The following is a 17,191-nucleotide window of genomic DNA, read 5'->3' as shown; positions in this document are numbered from 1 at the left end:
GCATATATCTAATTTTCTACATAATTTCCAAGTACATTGACACATTCCTCGCACCACTTTATAAGCTTCAAAAAGCCTTCCAAGAAAAAATCAGGGCGTTGCATACAGAAGAAGTGTTGAACGGCTTGTTTGACATCAGAACTGCTGCCAAAGCACTTTCCGCTGAGAGTCTTCTTCAAAGCAGGAAACAGATGGAAGTCACTTGGTGCGAGATCCGGACTGTAAGGCGGATGGTGAAAGTTGCAATATGGTTTTGCGTTGCAATAGCCGTGTGTGGTCTCGCATTGTCGTCAAACAGCAGAACGCCAGAGCTGAGAAGGCCAGGCCGCTTTTTCCGAATCACTTCTTTCAATTTCGACAGGGTGGCACAGTACTGCGCAGCATTGATGGTTGCAGCCTCCAGAAAGTCCAGCAGCAAAGCTCCTTTGGCATCCCAGAAAACGGCGAGTAGCACTTTTCACCTGCAGACGGAGTGCTTTAGAAATGTTGCATGTGTGTCAGGGTCAGTTGGCGGGGCACCCATCGTGCTGACACCTTCCTGTATCGAAGAATGTCATGGATGATCTTGTGAGCTCGCTCATGTCCAACTCCAAGTTCTGCCGCTACTCCATCGATGGTGATACGCCGGTTTGCTTTAATAATGTCATCCACCTTCCTGACATTTGAATTCTGCAGTGGCTGTGCGCGTCCGTCCAGCTGCACTTGCTGACATCCATCACTGAATTGCTGGCACCATTTGCCTCGACATCACACCTGACCCATACACCTCAACAAGGTGGTTGTGAATTTCTGTGCCTGATACTCCACATGCCCATTCATAGCGGATAGACCGAGCAGCTGGCCTCTGCTTTGTGCAGGCACTGCGACAGCGCCATCTGCTTGATCGTGGTCGACCTCTACCCAATGGTGTATCGGTGTCTTGCATGCGTGCTTTCACCTGTCGTGTCATCTTTCACCCATATCAGACAACTCTGCCCACAGTGGACAGGGGAAACTTATTTTCCAACTCCCCCTCATACATCAGGAGGGGTGGGAGAGATTGTGTGTAGGATGTCCCTCAATTCTGAGCATGAGGACACTTATCAACAGCATAGTTAACCACACAGTGGAAGACATGCTACTGCGTGCAACATGCTTGATTTCAATGACTGCTTCACAATCGCAGCAAGATTTCACAAACATGCTCTTAGTTCAACAGAACCAAGAAAATCTGCTTATCTGAACTAAGTAGATGGGGATTATCCTTGCAACTCATCCTCCATTCCTGTAATTCTCCTGGCCTCAATTCCCACTAACCCTGGAGTGCCAGTCTCGCCTTCCTCTGTTCCATCACCCCTTCCCAATTCACTCCCCCAAGTCATCGTCTCATGTGCCCCACATACTGGTAATGCTGTCCAAGAGTGACATTCCTATACTACAAGTTATTGCGAATCGCTCGCACATTCCTATCTCATACACCAGCTGCTTCCTTCAGAGATGTCTGTCACCCTTCACCAAACCTTCCTTTTTCTCACTTCTGTGCCTGACACAATCTCTCATCTTATTCTACATACAGAACTGTGATTGTGTACTCAGCTATGTACTCAGCCAGCACTATGCAGCTGTGGGCACACAGATGCACTAGCTCAAAAACGGATTTCATCTGAAAGGCTCTAAAGTTCTCAATTTTGTGTATTTACTTGCTTGTCAATGACTCAACACCTCTGCTTTTGTTGGGATGTTACCTTTTCTCCTATATTATTTATGTTAATATTAATAAATGCTACTTAGTTAGCCAACTGTAGACAAATGATCAAGAAATCACGAAGAACTGTTAATGTAAAACACTGCTAACCTGTAAATGTCGCAGACTTTGTTCAAATCAACTGGTCCTCATGACTAGCATTATTTTTGTAACAGACTCACCGAAAATTTTCAGTCAAATTTTTTCTTTTAAGCTGTATAACATGCAAAATCCCAGCTCTTCCATGAGGTCCGTACATCTTGCACATAACAATAGCTCAAGGCAATCTATGTCAACTTTCAAGAGAGACTATAACATTACTGGAACAACAGATAAAAGGATACTCCTATAGCAGTCTGCAAATTCATCATTAAGCAGCCATTTCACAATATTTGCAATGTCATTTTTGAGAGGATGGCCAACACATGTATAGACATTGTCCTCGGTTACCTTCCCATATGCCATTGAGGTGCTTTGTAATATGTTGAGAACTTTTCGCATATCACCTCCTGAAAGTGTTAATAATGCCTTCTTCCCATCCTCTGTACAGTCAACCCTGTGAATTCAAAGCACACAAACAAATGATATTAGCACTAACAGGAGACATTCCATTTACATTTTATTAACTACAGAAACTTATACAAAGTAAAGGAGAAAATTTCTAAGCTTGGCAGTGAAAGGTAGTTTGTATTAATTCACTGCTCCACTGGGTCTTGCAGAATATTTTACACATTACAACTGAAAAAGACACACAACACTAAAATGTTGTAGAATATTGCACCCATCACCCATGTCTTGTGTTTTTTTTTCCTTTTCATTTATAATGAAAGATTGTTTCTTTGGGTAAAAAGTGCACTTATTTTGTAATTTAGTATCCCATTAGATCAATAGACTTTGTCCAATGTTTTCCAAGTAAGTACATCCTGTAACTCAACTGCAAGGTCTGCAAAATATTCATCTATGGCTTCCATAAACTCTTAATTGAATCCAATAATTTTTGCAGCACTCATTTCTTTAGATTTGGGGACATGTTTAAGTCTGAGCCAATCTGATAAACAGGGTAAATGTGCACAGCCCATGTGCTTTAAATTCCTCACTTTCTGCAAATTTAAAACACAGGCTGGTGTTACATAATTCCAAACAGAGAAATGGGTCTTCTTGGTACCAGAAGTAGGTATCAATGGATGAACATCAGACAAACCTCCACGTGTGAATTTGTTACGCGTCCAGATGGATGTTAAAGAGTCTTGTTACCAGCACATGCATAAGTTAACTGAAAAATGTAATTCTGCCAGCTTTGCACTTAGAATTTTCTCTATGTTGATCTGGTCAACTAAGTAGTGTTCTATAGATCTATATAGTAATTGTTGATAACCAAACAAATTACAGAAGCCTGTCCATAGATTCCATTAAGGAGGAGAATCTTCAGGAATGAGTCACGCTACATATTAGCAAAAGATAAGCAACTCACAGAAACTTAATATGTGAATTGTATTAACAACAAACTAATGTACGGTAAGACAGAAAAAGATCAGACACAGGGATAACTTCAGAGGTCACTGAACGCAAGCTTTTACTTCGTGCATGCGTTTTGCTGTTTACATCTTATGTACTGTTAAGCAGATTCAAACATACATTGTTGCCCTTGGAAGTTGAGACTGCAGTGTGTAGCAGTTTTCAGTGCTGTGTACAATTACTGTTAGTTATCTTTACATGAATACTATTGTCACAGTACTAGAAGAGGAAAAAGAGGTAAGCATAATTTCCTTATTTAAATGTTGAGAAGGAAATGTGAATGTAATACGGCTGCGTATCTCACTTGCACTAATGCCTGGTGTACTGTTTACAGATATCTACACACATAGAGAGAATTTTGGACAATGCCACAGCATTATAACAGGAGGCTTGTTGCACTTCTGAGGTGCAATTATGACCCTTCAAAATCCTGAAAAGGCAGTTGCCGCTATAGGATCAACAAAACTGTCATACAGAAAGGCATTCAGCAAATTTAACATACCGCTTGAACTTCAGAGATACAAACATGATTAGAAGGAAACAGCAAAATAAGCAGTTTGTCAGAATCATTAATGACGTGGGTGCAAAAGAAGTGAGAGTCAGATTTCTGGGTCCATACCAAGGCAGCAAATCTGTATTTATTTTTCTTGAGATTCCAGATGATATTATGGTACAAAAACACCAAATTGCCTGAGTGTTGCTACTCCTAGAGAAGAAAATGATAAGTTTTTATTCACTGAGAACATACTGAAAAGTTATGATTTATAGTTTGAGTAGATTGTCATTACTAATCAAATATTTTCTAAATACGTTTGCCAAAGTTTTAGTGTGGTACATGTTTCCTGAAGACATGTAAAATATTTTGTAACCGCAAGTAAAGTATTTTCTACACATGTAAACGGAATTTCTGAATATGTGTATTTTTTAAAAAGACAATTAAGTGTCCAGAATTACATTAAGAGGGAAATATAGAACAATGGCTTGAAATTCAATGAGTGTCCAAAATTAGACCATCATATGGAGTAACACTGGATAGTTTTATTTGTTAGGATCTGGTTACATAAATAATATTTTTGGTTCACATTCTTTGATCATATTATTCTTCAATGTCACCCCACAATTTAAATTCAATCAAGGTGTCAGATATTCTGCCAGATATCAATGTCATTCTTGCATGATATTTCAACAATGTGACTCATTATCTTCATCAGGTGCTACCTGAGACTGCTCATCAGTGGAATGGGCCACCACTCCATTGTCAACGCCAAGGGTTCCATTTGCAGTCTGCTCCCAGCATACTTAGGCATTCTCTCTTTGCCCTGAACGCCTGTCTATGGTTTGACATTCTGTTTTCAGTCTGCTGCATTTCCAGATATTCTCTCTGCAGTAAGCTCCCACTAGAAACATTCTTAGGCATTCCTTCCATGATTCGATGCACCAGGCCAAGCACTGGTGTTTTGTCTTCCTTCCCAGGCACCCGTTTGCGTGCTGGTATCCCATTTTCAGTCTAGTGTGGTTCCAGGTGTTCCAACTTCAAACTGGTGCACCTGGTGTTCTATCTGGAGTTTGTTTCTCAAGTCCACACCCATAGTTGCTCTTTTTATGGAGCTCTACTGCTGCCCCCGTTGTGGGTTCTCAGATTGATGATTCATTAGGTTATTTGTCACCTGTATCTCCATAGACCCATTTATAACACTGTCCCACTATCTGGCGTCGGTGTCAGAATCCTCATTTCATTGAAGTTCATGCATATCTTTTCCCATTTAATATTCACTGAGTTGATATTGCAGTTTCTTCTGAACGAATCAATGTTATCACCAACTCTTGTGATGGAATGCACATACAGGGATGGCAGAGTTAAGACTTCTGAGACACCTAAATGACATTAGAAAATGCATTTAACCATCAACCATTTTATTTAACCAATATATTATCTACCAGATTCCGTCACAGACCATCACCACTGTATGTCTGTCAACATCAAAATTGTGCAGAGCAAAAATTGAAAAAATCTGAAAAAGTACAAAGTACACGAAAATACACTGTATTTTCTAAAGTACTTAACGGCTGTTGGTTCTCACCTGATGGAAACATTATCTGGGCGACAGCCTACCATAAAATTTGTGAACTGACACAGCAGTTCAGTCTAAATGCCTTTTCTAGGCTAAGAATATTCTTGGAGAGTGCACAAAGTTACCCCAAAATATAACACCATACAAGAGAAAAGCAAAGTAAAGAAGCTCCCAGTGTCAGACAGGGTGGAGATTATTCTTATGGTGCAGACAGCAGAATTCAGTTTCTCCACAAGATCTTGAATGTGATACTTAAAAATATATATATATATTTCAATTTACCATCAGTCAAAATAATGACTTTACAGACTGACAGAATACATTGGAACAGAAAAATCATTTTTATAGGACTCCCACCTAAAAGCTGTATGCACTGTCTTTTGTTTACGCAATCATCTGTTCTCTGCATCAACTTGCTGACATTAGCAACTACCCTATTAGCTGCACAACATATATTATGTTCTATGGTTTTCACAATAATACTGAGTTGTCAGCAAAGAGAATTTTTTGTATGAGATCATTAATACATATCAAGAAAAAGTAATGGATCAACAACAAAACCTTGTGGCATCCCCACTTTACATGAATCCCAGACATATTAACACCTCTTCCTGGTTTGTTGACAATGGAGGACAACCTTTTGCTACATACTTTCCAGCTACGAGGTGAACGACTGTTGAGCTGCTTCCCTGCTCCCATAATTTTATAATTCATGTCAAAGTATTGCATGTTACACATAATCAAATGCTTTTTTATATCAAAGAAATTAGCTACTGTCCTCAACCTGTACTTCAGCCCTGCTAGTGTGAAGCACTAAATTGCATTTTCTGTGGCTCTCTCTTGCTGGAACCAAACTGCAAGCATGACAATAATTTATGTCTACTGAGATGTGCTACTACTCTTATAACTGACAGTAGCAATTTTCTTTAATTTATAATTCATCTGAAGATCATAACCAAAAATGAAAATGCAGTTGTATTACAAATTCATGACTGTAAAAAGTTAAATAAAGTGCTTAAAACACCTTAAAAAAAGTATGGAGAGTAACAAGATGAATACTTACTTCTCTTGTTCAATGACAAAATTAAGGCGTGACATGACCTGACTTGAATCCAGAGGACCGAACCTGAATCTTGTACATCGAGACTGGAGGGCTGGGATTATTTTGCCGAGATAGTTACATATAATGCAGAACCTCACATTTTCTGTAAATTTTTCTATGACTGTAACAATTAAAATTCTATGTTTAGTGACAAAGGGATGACAACAAAACTATAACTAACATGAAATACTGATTACAATTTGTGCTGGAGAATGATGAAGGTGCTTGTCAAATAATTTTTCCAAAAGTTAATTTAATCTTAAATTTGAGGTATCAAACAGCAGTTATAAAGTTTAAGCTGTATAAAACAGAAGCCAAAGCAACAGCTCACTTCGTCTCAGAGCATTCTGTGCATCATTTGTCATTGCATCAGCTTCATCAAGGATAATAAGCTTGTGCCCAGCACTGAAAATGGTTCTTGTACTAGCAAAACTGAGGATCTGCCCACGAACAATCCCAATTCCTCTGTCGTCTGATGCATTTAACTCCAAAACCTGGTCAACAAAGAAAGAAACAGAAATGAATCAACACAATGATTTAATTTTCAAATATGTAACAGAGTACTTCTGAAATCAAATTTTCATATACGGTAAATGTTTTCTACAAATACGCCATACACAAACTTAGTTCACAAATATAAAAAGTTGCAACTAGGGCAACTGAACCACCTTTCACTGTCTCCCAGCAGTAAGGTTGATAGTGCATGTACTCACAATTAGGCTCAGTTTGGTGTAGTGTGCAACTGATAATTTACCACCCAGAAGGATCGCATATGCTTGCTAAAATGCAATGTAATAAATTCTGGGTCTAGGTAAATCAAATCAAATGAAACGAAATGTGACATTTAAAATGGCACATCTTTCCTGCATAGGCAGTACGTAATAGTAATTACCTCTTCCATAACGTAATGTTGACTTGTCATTATCAAGCAACATCACCAAAAATAATCCTACATGTGGCAGATGACTACTACACTTGGTGTTGCGTCAACAACTTTTTATATCATCAAAGCTTATAGTAATAATGTCTGCACTTGTTAGGTGATGTTGCTTGATAAATGAATAGTGGGGTCAAAATTGGCCAGTTGGAAGTGTAATTACAACTAAATAGAGTCTATGCAGTAAACATGTTCCATTTAAAAAAGTTTACTCTAGCTGTGGAACCATATCTGCAAAAAATATAACATTTAAAGTTTTGTAATTGGATAGGTAAACATTTACTCACCAAGTGGCGACAGGACACACCTAAAATGAGGTTATAATTAGTCCAGCTTTTGGAGCCAGTGCCTCCTCCTTCAGGCAGAGGGTTTGAAGGGGAAGGAAGAGGGGTGAAGGAAAAGGTCTGAAGAGGTCTAGGAAAAGAGGTAGATCTCGGGAAAGTCACCGAGAACTGTAGGTCAGGCGAGACTTACTGTTACCATCCAGTAAGTCTCTCCTGACCCAAGGTTATGGGTGACTTAACCCACCCTTTTTCGTAGACGTCTTGTCCTTTTCCTTCATCGCTCTTCCTTCCCCTTCAACACTTCTGCCTGAAGAAGGAGCCACTGGTTCCGAAAACTTGCCTAATTATAACCCTCTTTTACGTGTGTGTTTTGCTGCCACTTGGTGAGTAGATTTGTTTTTATCCAATCACATTATTTTGTCAAAAATGGACTGTTTACGGTGTAACATTTAAAGACTGCAGGAAAAGACATTTTGACAACGCACTTCTCTCATAATGATGTGATAAATGGGATGTACAATGTGGCATTAGTGAATGTTGGTCAGTTTCGTGACAACAATGAGAGTGTCGTACTATTAGCATTCGCTGCATATACATTTATATTAGTCCACATAAATGTTGTTGCAGATTACAGTACATCCCTCCAGACAAAAGCATATATTACAAAAGTGTTACAATGGGAAATAGTGAACTATTGTGGATGGGAATTACTGTACCAAACTTTATACTCAAAAAATTCTTTTATGCGATATCAACTTTATAGAAACATCCACAAACCACTGCATGGAAGAAAGTGAGAATTGTATAAATATGAAACCTGTTTTGACAGATGGCATTTAATGTCTGCCAAACTGTTGGAGAACTGTACGAGTGCTCTGTGGTCTATATTCAATGTTCAAAGTACAATATTCCTATACAACCTACATTTTGGTAGTGTCACTGTAATCTTATGACTAACACATGTGTGATTCTATTGTTTACTGTCATTTTCTTGTTTCCTAGTAAACATAAATGGCCTAAGTTCACAAATGAAATACCCATCCAGTTTTGAAAACTCCTGTAAAAACTGACTTTTATAGGTAAAATCATCGGTTACTTGAGATTAAGTACTATGAGTTAGTTCTGACAGTTAATTTTTAGTAAAATCAACATACCATTGATGAAAACTGTTTAGGCGGGTACAGTTGCCTGGCACAAGCAAGAATGGTACTAGTTTTGCCTGTTCCAGGAGGGCCATAAAAGAGCAAATGTGGGAGCTGGTCCTCTTTAATGAATCTGTTAACTAGACAACAAAGAAAGTAAGCATTATTCGGTATACTCCATTACCAAACTAAAATATTTATCAGCTATATACGAAATATTCTGTAAATGCTACTTCAGTAGTACAAAAAATTTTTTGTTTTGGTGAATATTTATTGGTCAAATTCTGACTGCATGTACCATTCAACACATCACACAACTTGTCATAAATGATCAGGTCCATTTTTCTCAAACAGCAATGTAAGTACAATAGTTTGCTAATATTATGAGACTCTGCAGTATATTCTATAGTAGAAATGCAGAAGCTTCTGCTGGGGAGAGAAAGTGCGCGTACACACACACACACACACACACACACACACACACACACAGGGTGTTCCATTTATCTTGACCACTCTAAATAACTGTCCGTCCAGATGCAATTACAAAATGTTTCAAGCAAATGTTCTTTAGCCACCAGGGGGACATCAATAAGCATGATTGCCTTCATTGTAGCATTGTTTTGTAGAAAGATATGAACAGCAGTATGACTTTTTTAGATGGCACTCTGTATTTTTTTATTCGGTAATTCATTTCTTCTCCTAAAGACCTATTCAAAAATATATCACAGTGTACCATTCACTGAAACACAACGTTATTAACTGCATAACACAACACTGACTTTGAGCCCAGGATCACAAACTCGTCCACTTGCTGGAGCTGTCAGAAAACAAATGAAAACCAAGTAAAAACATAACACCATGTCTTTAATGCATCCCCAAATAAAAAAGTCCAGAGGATTTAAATCAGGAGACCTAGCAGGCCAAGTAACTGCTCCTTCAAAACCAATCCATCTGGCAGGATACCTGCTGTTCAGAACACTTGTCCACACAAGGCATTATGTGCTGGACATCCATGTGTTGATACCACATAAGCATTCTGGTTCATAGCCACACCATCCAGAAGTACACGGTTCTGGAAATCATTCCCATGCAACTCTTGATGTAGGTGTACATGGTAAGGATGGACCCGGTGACGTGTAACAATATGATGTACACTGGTTTTAGGATTGCCAATCTCATGTTCAAGCTGTCATGTGCTCACATGTTGATTCATAGCAACAGAAGTAAGTACAGTAACTTCGGCAGCTTCGTCTGTGCGAGTGCTATGATGATTGCGTTGTTGTGGGTTGAAACTTCCCATTTCCTGAAGCGTTGCAACAAGATGAGAAAACATCTGTCCGGACAGTGGGTTCTTGTCAGAATATCACTCTCTGTACAGTTCCGCTGCCTGTGAAGCATTTCGGCTACCTTCAACAACAACAACAACAACAACAACAAACATTATGTCAATGCAGTTTGTAGGAAGGACAGACTTTACTGTATGCCTTCTCTACACAACAGTATTTAAAAGGACTAAACTACTGTACTAAATGTACGCATACTTAAGAAAACAGTATGGCAATTACTGTTCTGCTAACTTATGTTGCCCATAGATGATTAGCATTTCTACCTTCTCTTCGTTGGTGTACATTCTACTCACACAGTTCTTCAACTGATGATGGCTGATGGAATGACGGGTGTGCATTCTACTTACGTTTACATTTGTCCTCTGTCAACGTCAGCATGTGGATGCGTTCCATTACTCTGAGTACCTGCACTAAGCACTGGGTGCGTCAACGTCAATGTTGTGTTATGTAATTAATAATGTTGTTTCTCACTGAATGGTACACTGAGATACATTTTTGAATAGGTCTTTAGGAGAGGAAATGAATTACGGAATAAAAAATACAGGGTGCCATTTAAAAAAGTCATACCCAACACTTGTGTTCCAATGGCCTCGAGGTTTCTCGATACGCCAAAGCACTCAATACAGTATTGACCTTGCTCGACCAATCACGTGAAATTTGACTCATGGCGCTAGCACAAGGGATACGCGAGAAACTATGTACTAGTGAGTACAACAATGTAATGCTCTGCTCAAAAATTGACAATTTTGTGAAACACTGGAGAAAATTACATTAAATTCTGTCAACTTACGAACTTCTGTTGTATCTGAACAGGTTAGTAATAAATGCTTCCAAACATAATGGATACCATATACACACATTTATGCTGCTTTTTAAGTAAAAGTAAAAGTAACATTCAATGGCGAAAATCTTCTCCATCAAAAACCATTACTTGATTCTGAACTCAAGTCAATATTTTGTTTATGAGAACCTGTAACGATATGCCACTTGGGTTCACGTACCATATTAGAATACCACAGAAAAACGTTACCAGCTTTGGAGAAGATGAAACGAGAAATAGAATTAACACAGAATTAAAAGTCTAAAAAACGAAATAAATCACTTTAAACTGACTGCAATAGCTATCGCGAGAATAGATTACAGTGGAAAGACCTGTTTTCGAGATAGTATCAATAGAAGTAAATCCCCATCATAGTTTCGAGAATTGGACTGAGTCGTGATTGCAATCTTTTATTTAGTATGTATTAGCTGTTGTTACCACGTATGACCTGCACCCTGTAAGATACTGCCATCCACATTTTATTGTTGGTCAAGAACAACATTACGGAACATTGGAAGACGCACCATGAAACGAGCTTGGCTATGAGTGAGCAGAAATTACGCCTTGTTGCCATCCATGGAAATGTATACTGTGACTTCTGGCTTTTTATGCACATCAACCATATTTAAACAGCAGTTTGCTTAAATCCATTTTTTGGAATCGAATTGATGTTAAAATTGGACAAATACTCAACAACAACAACAACAACATATATTTCCACAGGATGTGCTAACAATCAAGATTGGGGCCTGTGGTGTACATACGTGTTTTGTGCATCATCAATGTTGTCAAGGCTCCCCGTGAAGTATGACGGGAACAATTGGAGGTGTGTTGGCTGCTGGTTCTACACAGCCAATGAGAGAGAGGCGGGCAGACGATATATGTGGAAGCATGAGACATTGTAACAATCTCACTTCAGTACAGAAGCGAAACACTAGGGTTTCAGAGAGGGGGGGGGGGGGGGGGGGGGGGGAAAGAAAAAAATAAATAAATTAAAAAAATATCTGTGTTCTCAGGTTCCACCGGCATCACAACCACAGAAATTACAACATATTTGGAAGAAACAGCCAAATATTTGTGGCAATGAAGATATAAGTTTCACAGCTGTACTGTTAGGATGACGACGGCGATGATGATGAAAAATTGTGATATCACAGACGAGCCATCTAAGTAAACAAAAAAAGGCACTGAAGATAAAAATTATTGTACACAGTTTCTTTTTGTTTGTTTTGTTTCTCCTTGTATTATCAAAATGTATACAATCAATAAACAGCATAGGTGTATGTTAAAACAGTTTACGCAGAGAAAGTTTCTAATTTTGATTAGTCAGAACATGTTAAAAAATAAATTTTTCTCAAGGAGCCTATTTAAAAAGGGGGGGCGTGTTATAATCTGGGTCATTTTATAAATGGGTGATTATGGTAATTTAGTCTAAAGCCTGATGTGTAGTACATGAATGTACATAATAAAATAGAAAATTTCTTATGTAGGTGAGTGCATTTTCTTGGTTTTGTTTGTTTTTCCAACATGGAATCATCATCATCATCATCATCATGTCAAACTATAACTAGAGTTTTGAATAAAATTTATGCACCATGTGAAATTAAACACACTAATCCATAAATTCTGAACTCAATAAGAGAAAAAATACTTACTTGTTTTAACAATATCATCATGTGATATCAGATCATCAAGAGTTTTTGGTCGATATTTTTCAACCCTGTAACAAAAACAAATTGTAACATTTTATATGCAACAGGTAGACAATATATGGCAGAAAACACAAAGTAATGAGGCTATGCCTACAAATTACAAGTCACAACACAATATGCAATGAAGGGCACGTGATTATTACATTCTGTTCTCCTTATTAATATATTACAGTATACTGCACCCACAAAACTATCCCCATGTCTCAAATGATCTCATTTCTCTAACTTTATATTCGTATTTGCTAAGGGCTATGAATGTGAGGCAGTAGTGTATTTTTAAGATCTTTAATGGTAACTGCTTCTTGTAGTTTTAAGACAGGTTGCACTGGTAGTTTCCCAGACAACCCAAAAACAGCTGAAGTGGCTCTGATTGATAAGAAGGTGATAAATCTAGAATTTAAAACTACTGATTCATCTCAATCCCACCCCTATTTTTATGGCAATTTAGAATGTTATCTACAGTACGCAAACGCCAATAGACCTACTTAGTCAACTGAATCTAATGTCTAACAGTCGGAATGGCATTATGGAAAGCCCTGCAGCTGCAGCATATTTAACAGACGAAATGATAACTGCCATTGAGAATGATTCTGTTTTCACCACAATATTACTTTACAATCAATGAAACCTGGGTGTAAGAGGAACTGGCTATCAATTGATAAAAATCATGTATTAGTGACAAGAAACCATTTATGTCGTTAAAACAAACAGTGAGTCATTCAAATAATTATTAATATCAAATATGGAGGGGCAAATGCTCCGTGTTAGGACCTGTTCTGTTCTTGATTTACATTAAAAAGATAAAATACTATTCTTGTAACTCTAAAAAACAATATATTGAATGCAGATTACATGTAGATTATGTGCAAAAACTAAGCCTATGACAATCTTAAGAGGTACTGCGTAACAGTGTGACCATGACATAGTACAGTATTTCAGTTAAAGTCGTGTAAATGGAAGACCTACAAAGATTGCAATTACAGAACTCAATGCCAAGAAACAAATACATTTGGTATGAAATAATCTACATTATATGACATTGCATAAAAGGAAAAATAAACCCAGGTAATTCCAGGCTGGAATATAAACAATGTTAGGAAAAGGATAGATTGCTACTCACCATAAAGATGACCTGTTGAGTTGCAGACAGGCACAACAAAAAGAATGTCACAAATTATAGCTTTCGGCCAAAGCCTTCTTCAGCAAAGAATTCCTGTCAGAGTTCCCATTGGTGGCGGTCATGTGTGAGAAGTGTGATGCTTTTGTGAAACACCCACTGGTCACCTTCCAGGAATTCTTTACCTACAACTTAGACTCACCATCCTTCCCCAGGTCCCTTCCTCAGAACACCAACCTTTTAGTAAAAGAAAGAACAGCTATACACAATCTCAAGACAAATCCTGGTATAATCACCCTATCTGCAGGCAAAGGTTCCACCACTTATTATGAATCAGAGTGACTATCTGGTAGAAGGCCTCTGCCAGTTATCTGAATCCTCCACCTATACACATATCCAGAGTGATCCCATACCAGCTCTGCCAGTTATAGTCAAATACAACTTCCAGTCCCTGCTTAAAGCCTTAGGCCCTTCTCAGAACCTCTCCCCTGAATCCATTTCCCTCCTCACCCCTATGATACCCTGCACACCAATCACCCGTAATCTAGCCTTCCACGCCAAAGACACCAATCACTTCCTTTATTGACTCTCATTCATCCCCAGCCCTTTACGTTCTGGTCCCTACTAGTCACTGTTGATGCCACCTCCCTGTACACCACCATCCCTTATGCTGGTGGTCTTACCACTATTGAACATTACATTTCCCAACTTCTTTACACTCCAAAGCCACTCCACCAGCCTTTTTGTGGGCCATCTGGAGGAGACCTTCCTAGCCTCCCAAAATGCCAAATCCCTAGTCTGGTTCAGGTTAGTTGATATCTTCATGATCTGGACTCAGGGCCAAGATACCTTATCTTCGTTCCTTCACAATGTCAACACCTTCTCTCCCATCCACTTCACATGCCCCTCCTCAACCGAGCGTGCCACCTTCCTAAATATTGGCCATCTCCTGTCTGTTGGCTAGGTGCTGACCTCTTCCTCTCTAATGGTTCCATCTGCACCTCTGTCCACATTAAACCCACCAACCATCAATAGTATCTGGTACCTGAATTCTGACAGCTGTCATCCCTTTCACACCAAAAAATCTCTCCCATACAGCATGACCACCCAGGGACAGCTTATCTGCAGGGACAAGAATGCTGTTGCTCAGTATGATGAGGGTCTCAGCAAGGTCTTCACAGACAGGCACTACACCCAGACCCAGATCACAAACATATCTCCTGTGCCATTTCCTCTCACAGGGTGTCTACGTGGGCAAGAAAAAAAAATTCCCGGATTTTTCCCGGTTAAAAACACAATTTCTCCCGGATGAAATTACGTATAAAGCGGGTGAAAATACATTCATGTTAAGCAACAGTATACTTTCCCTCGGGCTGTAAAACCTATCAGTCCTTTGAATAGTGAAGGTCTTATACCGGCTGAGGATGTCCCAGCACTTAAGGAAACTGGAAAAACAATGCGTTTGGAAAGATGTTTGATGCGAGGCAATATGGACAGATTTTATTTTCGTATTGCGAAAGTATATACACAAATTCCACAAGTTACAGCACAGTAGCTTCCGAAGCCTTAAAATAGAGATTGCGTTGAGCGATTCACTTTTGTCAGCCAGTCATAGCTCATATCACGTGATCTCACTAGCGAATGACGGCAGTTATTCAGAGCACGAGGCCTACGAGAAAGACAGGCCAAGGCGCGTACGTTACGAATGTAGGCCGAGCTCGCTCAACTCAGCAAAGTGCGTTTCTACACCGGTTTACGTAACTAAATGTGTATGTACGAAAGAGAACTGCATTGACTATTGGAATCCACTATTATTAGTCCTACAATGATAGGAAGTCCGTAGGCCTACTAACAGGCTCTAATTTGGCAATTAAAATCATACCAAAATGATTATCAGTTGCGTAAGGCACTACATCTTCTATGAAAGGAGAACTGTTACAAAGAAGAGACTAAATGTTGTAAACGAGTAGTTATACCATTTCTATCGAGAATTGATTTTAAATTTTGTTGTACGAACAGTAATCAGTAAGACTTCATAATAACGGATTCCAGTACAAGATGAAATTCTCGTTAGTATGCACGCACCCGGTTGCGAGTTAACAGATTTAAATATGCATTTTGCACGCTGAGTTAAGGGAACGAGCGAGCTCAGGCCGTTCTTCGTGACGTACGCGCCGCGGCCTGTCTTTCTCGTGGGCCTCGATCAGTGCATAATACATGTTATGTACTCAACCACTAGCAGCATCATTGTTAAGTAGCATGACCATACGAAGACGAAAGGTTAATGGGTTAAAGTAATGTAAGTACACTATATCTTCACGAAAAGCTGAACTTTCACATATAATATTGGGCATTAACAATGTTTTGCTGTTTTTTTCTCGAAGGACGTGGTTAGGCAGGAACCTAAGAATGCTTCGGAAACTAAACTGCTGTATTTGATGTATTTCATACATATACTTTCGTATTACGCAAACATGCAGTCCAAATGCTGATGCGAATCAAAGATCTTTCGAAAACGCGTTGTTTTTTGCTGGATTTCGTTTCCTAAAGTGCTCGGAAGTATAAAACCCCTAAACTTTCCATAAGCCGTTTTCCAATAACACTATTTAGTTTTTATTTCGTGATCATAGCTGCAGCGATTTAGGAGAACCTTTACAAAGTGAAGTTTATACTTTGCTGTAGTCGGTGTCATGTTTTCTCGAAGAGTGATGCATCAACTTTTACATTGTTTTTATTCGAAACTCTGAATGTACTGTACAACATTTAAACACCCACTGACGTAAGGCTGCGAGCACTCACAACAAGGTCTAGGGATCTTTGAGAGCATTCTGCGTTCTGCCTGACTGGGACTGGAGTGGCAATGAAGGATGGGACAGAATAGGAGTCACCATGGCGTCAGCTGGTCAATGCAAAGCGATCCAGTGACTGGATGAAGTGGGAAGAGACATCGCTGCGAGCTGAGGAGGCGAGGTGAGATGTCCAAGCCAGAAATCGATCACACGAAAGACGAGCCATCACTTTCAGCAGCTAACATCGTTACATGCCTGTTCAAAATCCCAATACCGTGAAACGCTGTAATAATACAGCCGCTGTTACCGTGATTAAATACAAATAAAACAATTGCTGTTTATACATTCAATGCCAAAAAATATAACTTGGTATATGTAAAGAGAAAAAAAAAAAAACGTCGAGACAGTATTACAGGAAAACACTAGCTGGCAAATAAGTGGTAAACAAAAACATTACGTAAGTTGGTCAATAATTAAAGAAGACAAGTCTGGAGAAAGAGTCTTGAAATATGAGTTTATTGAGCCGAGTAGCATGTTCTTCAGATGATCATAGACTACCGTGTAGCTAGCACGTTTCGGGTTTTTTTTGTGCTCTATCTTTGCAACAAACATTAGCAAATACAGAAACAGTT

At 38.9% G+C, this 17,191-nt stretch overlaps 1 protein-coding gene across 1 annotated transcript in view; it reads right to left on the bottom strand.

Moving 5' to 3' along the window:
• Window positions 1–17,191, bottom strand: part of LOC126249616 (replication factor C subunit 5) — a 113,660-nt gene that overhangs the window by 17,763 nt on the left and 78,706 nt on the right. Inside the window, exons 2-6 of the mRNA XM_049951289.1 lie at window positions 12,597–12,661; window positions 8,788–8,915; window positions 6,744–6,906; window positions 6,374–6,533; window positions 2,068–2,279 (exon numbers count right to left, since the gene is read on the bottom strand). Of these exons, the coding sequence (XP_049807246.1) occupies window positions 2,068–2,279; window positions 6,374–6,533; window positions 6,744–6,906; window positions 8,788–8,915; window positions 12,597–12,661 (728 nt within the window). The remainder of the gene's footprint in view (window positions 1–2,067; window positions 2,280–6,373; window positions 6,534–6,743; window positions 6,907–8,787; window positions 8,916–12,596; window positions 12,662–17,191) is intronic.

This window comes from Schistocerca nitens, chromosome 1, assembly GCF_023898315.1.
Source record: "Schistocerca nitens isolate TAMUIC-IGC-003100 chromosome 1, iqSchNite1.1, whole genome shotgun sequence".
NCBI lineage: Eukaryota > Metazoa > Arthropoda > Insecta > Orthoptera > Acrididae > Schistocerca > Schistocerca nitens.
Note: the sequence above shows the minus strand (reverse complement) of the source record. Positions and strands in the feature narration are given on the sequence as shown.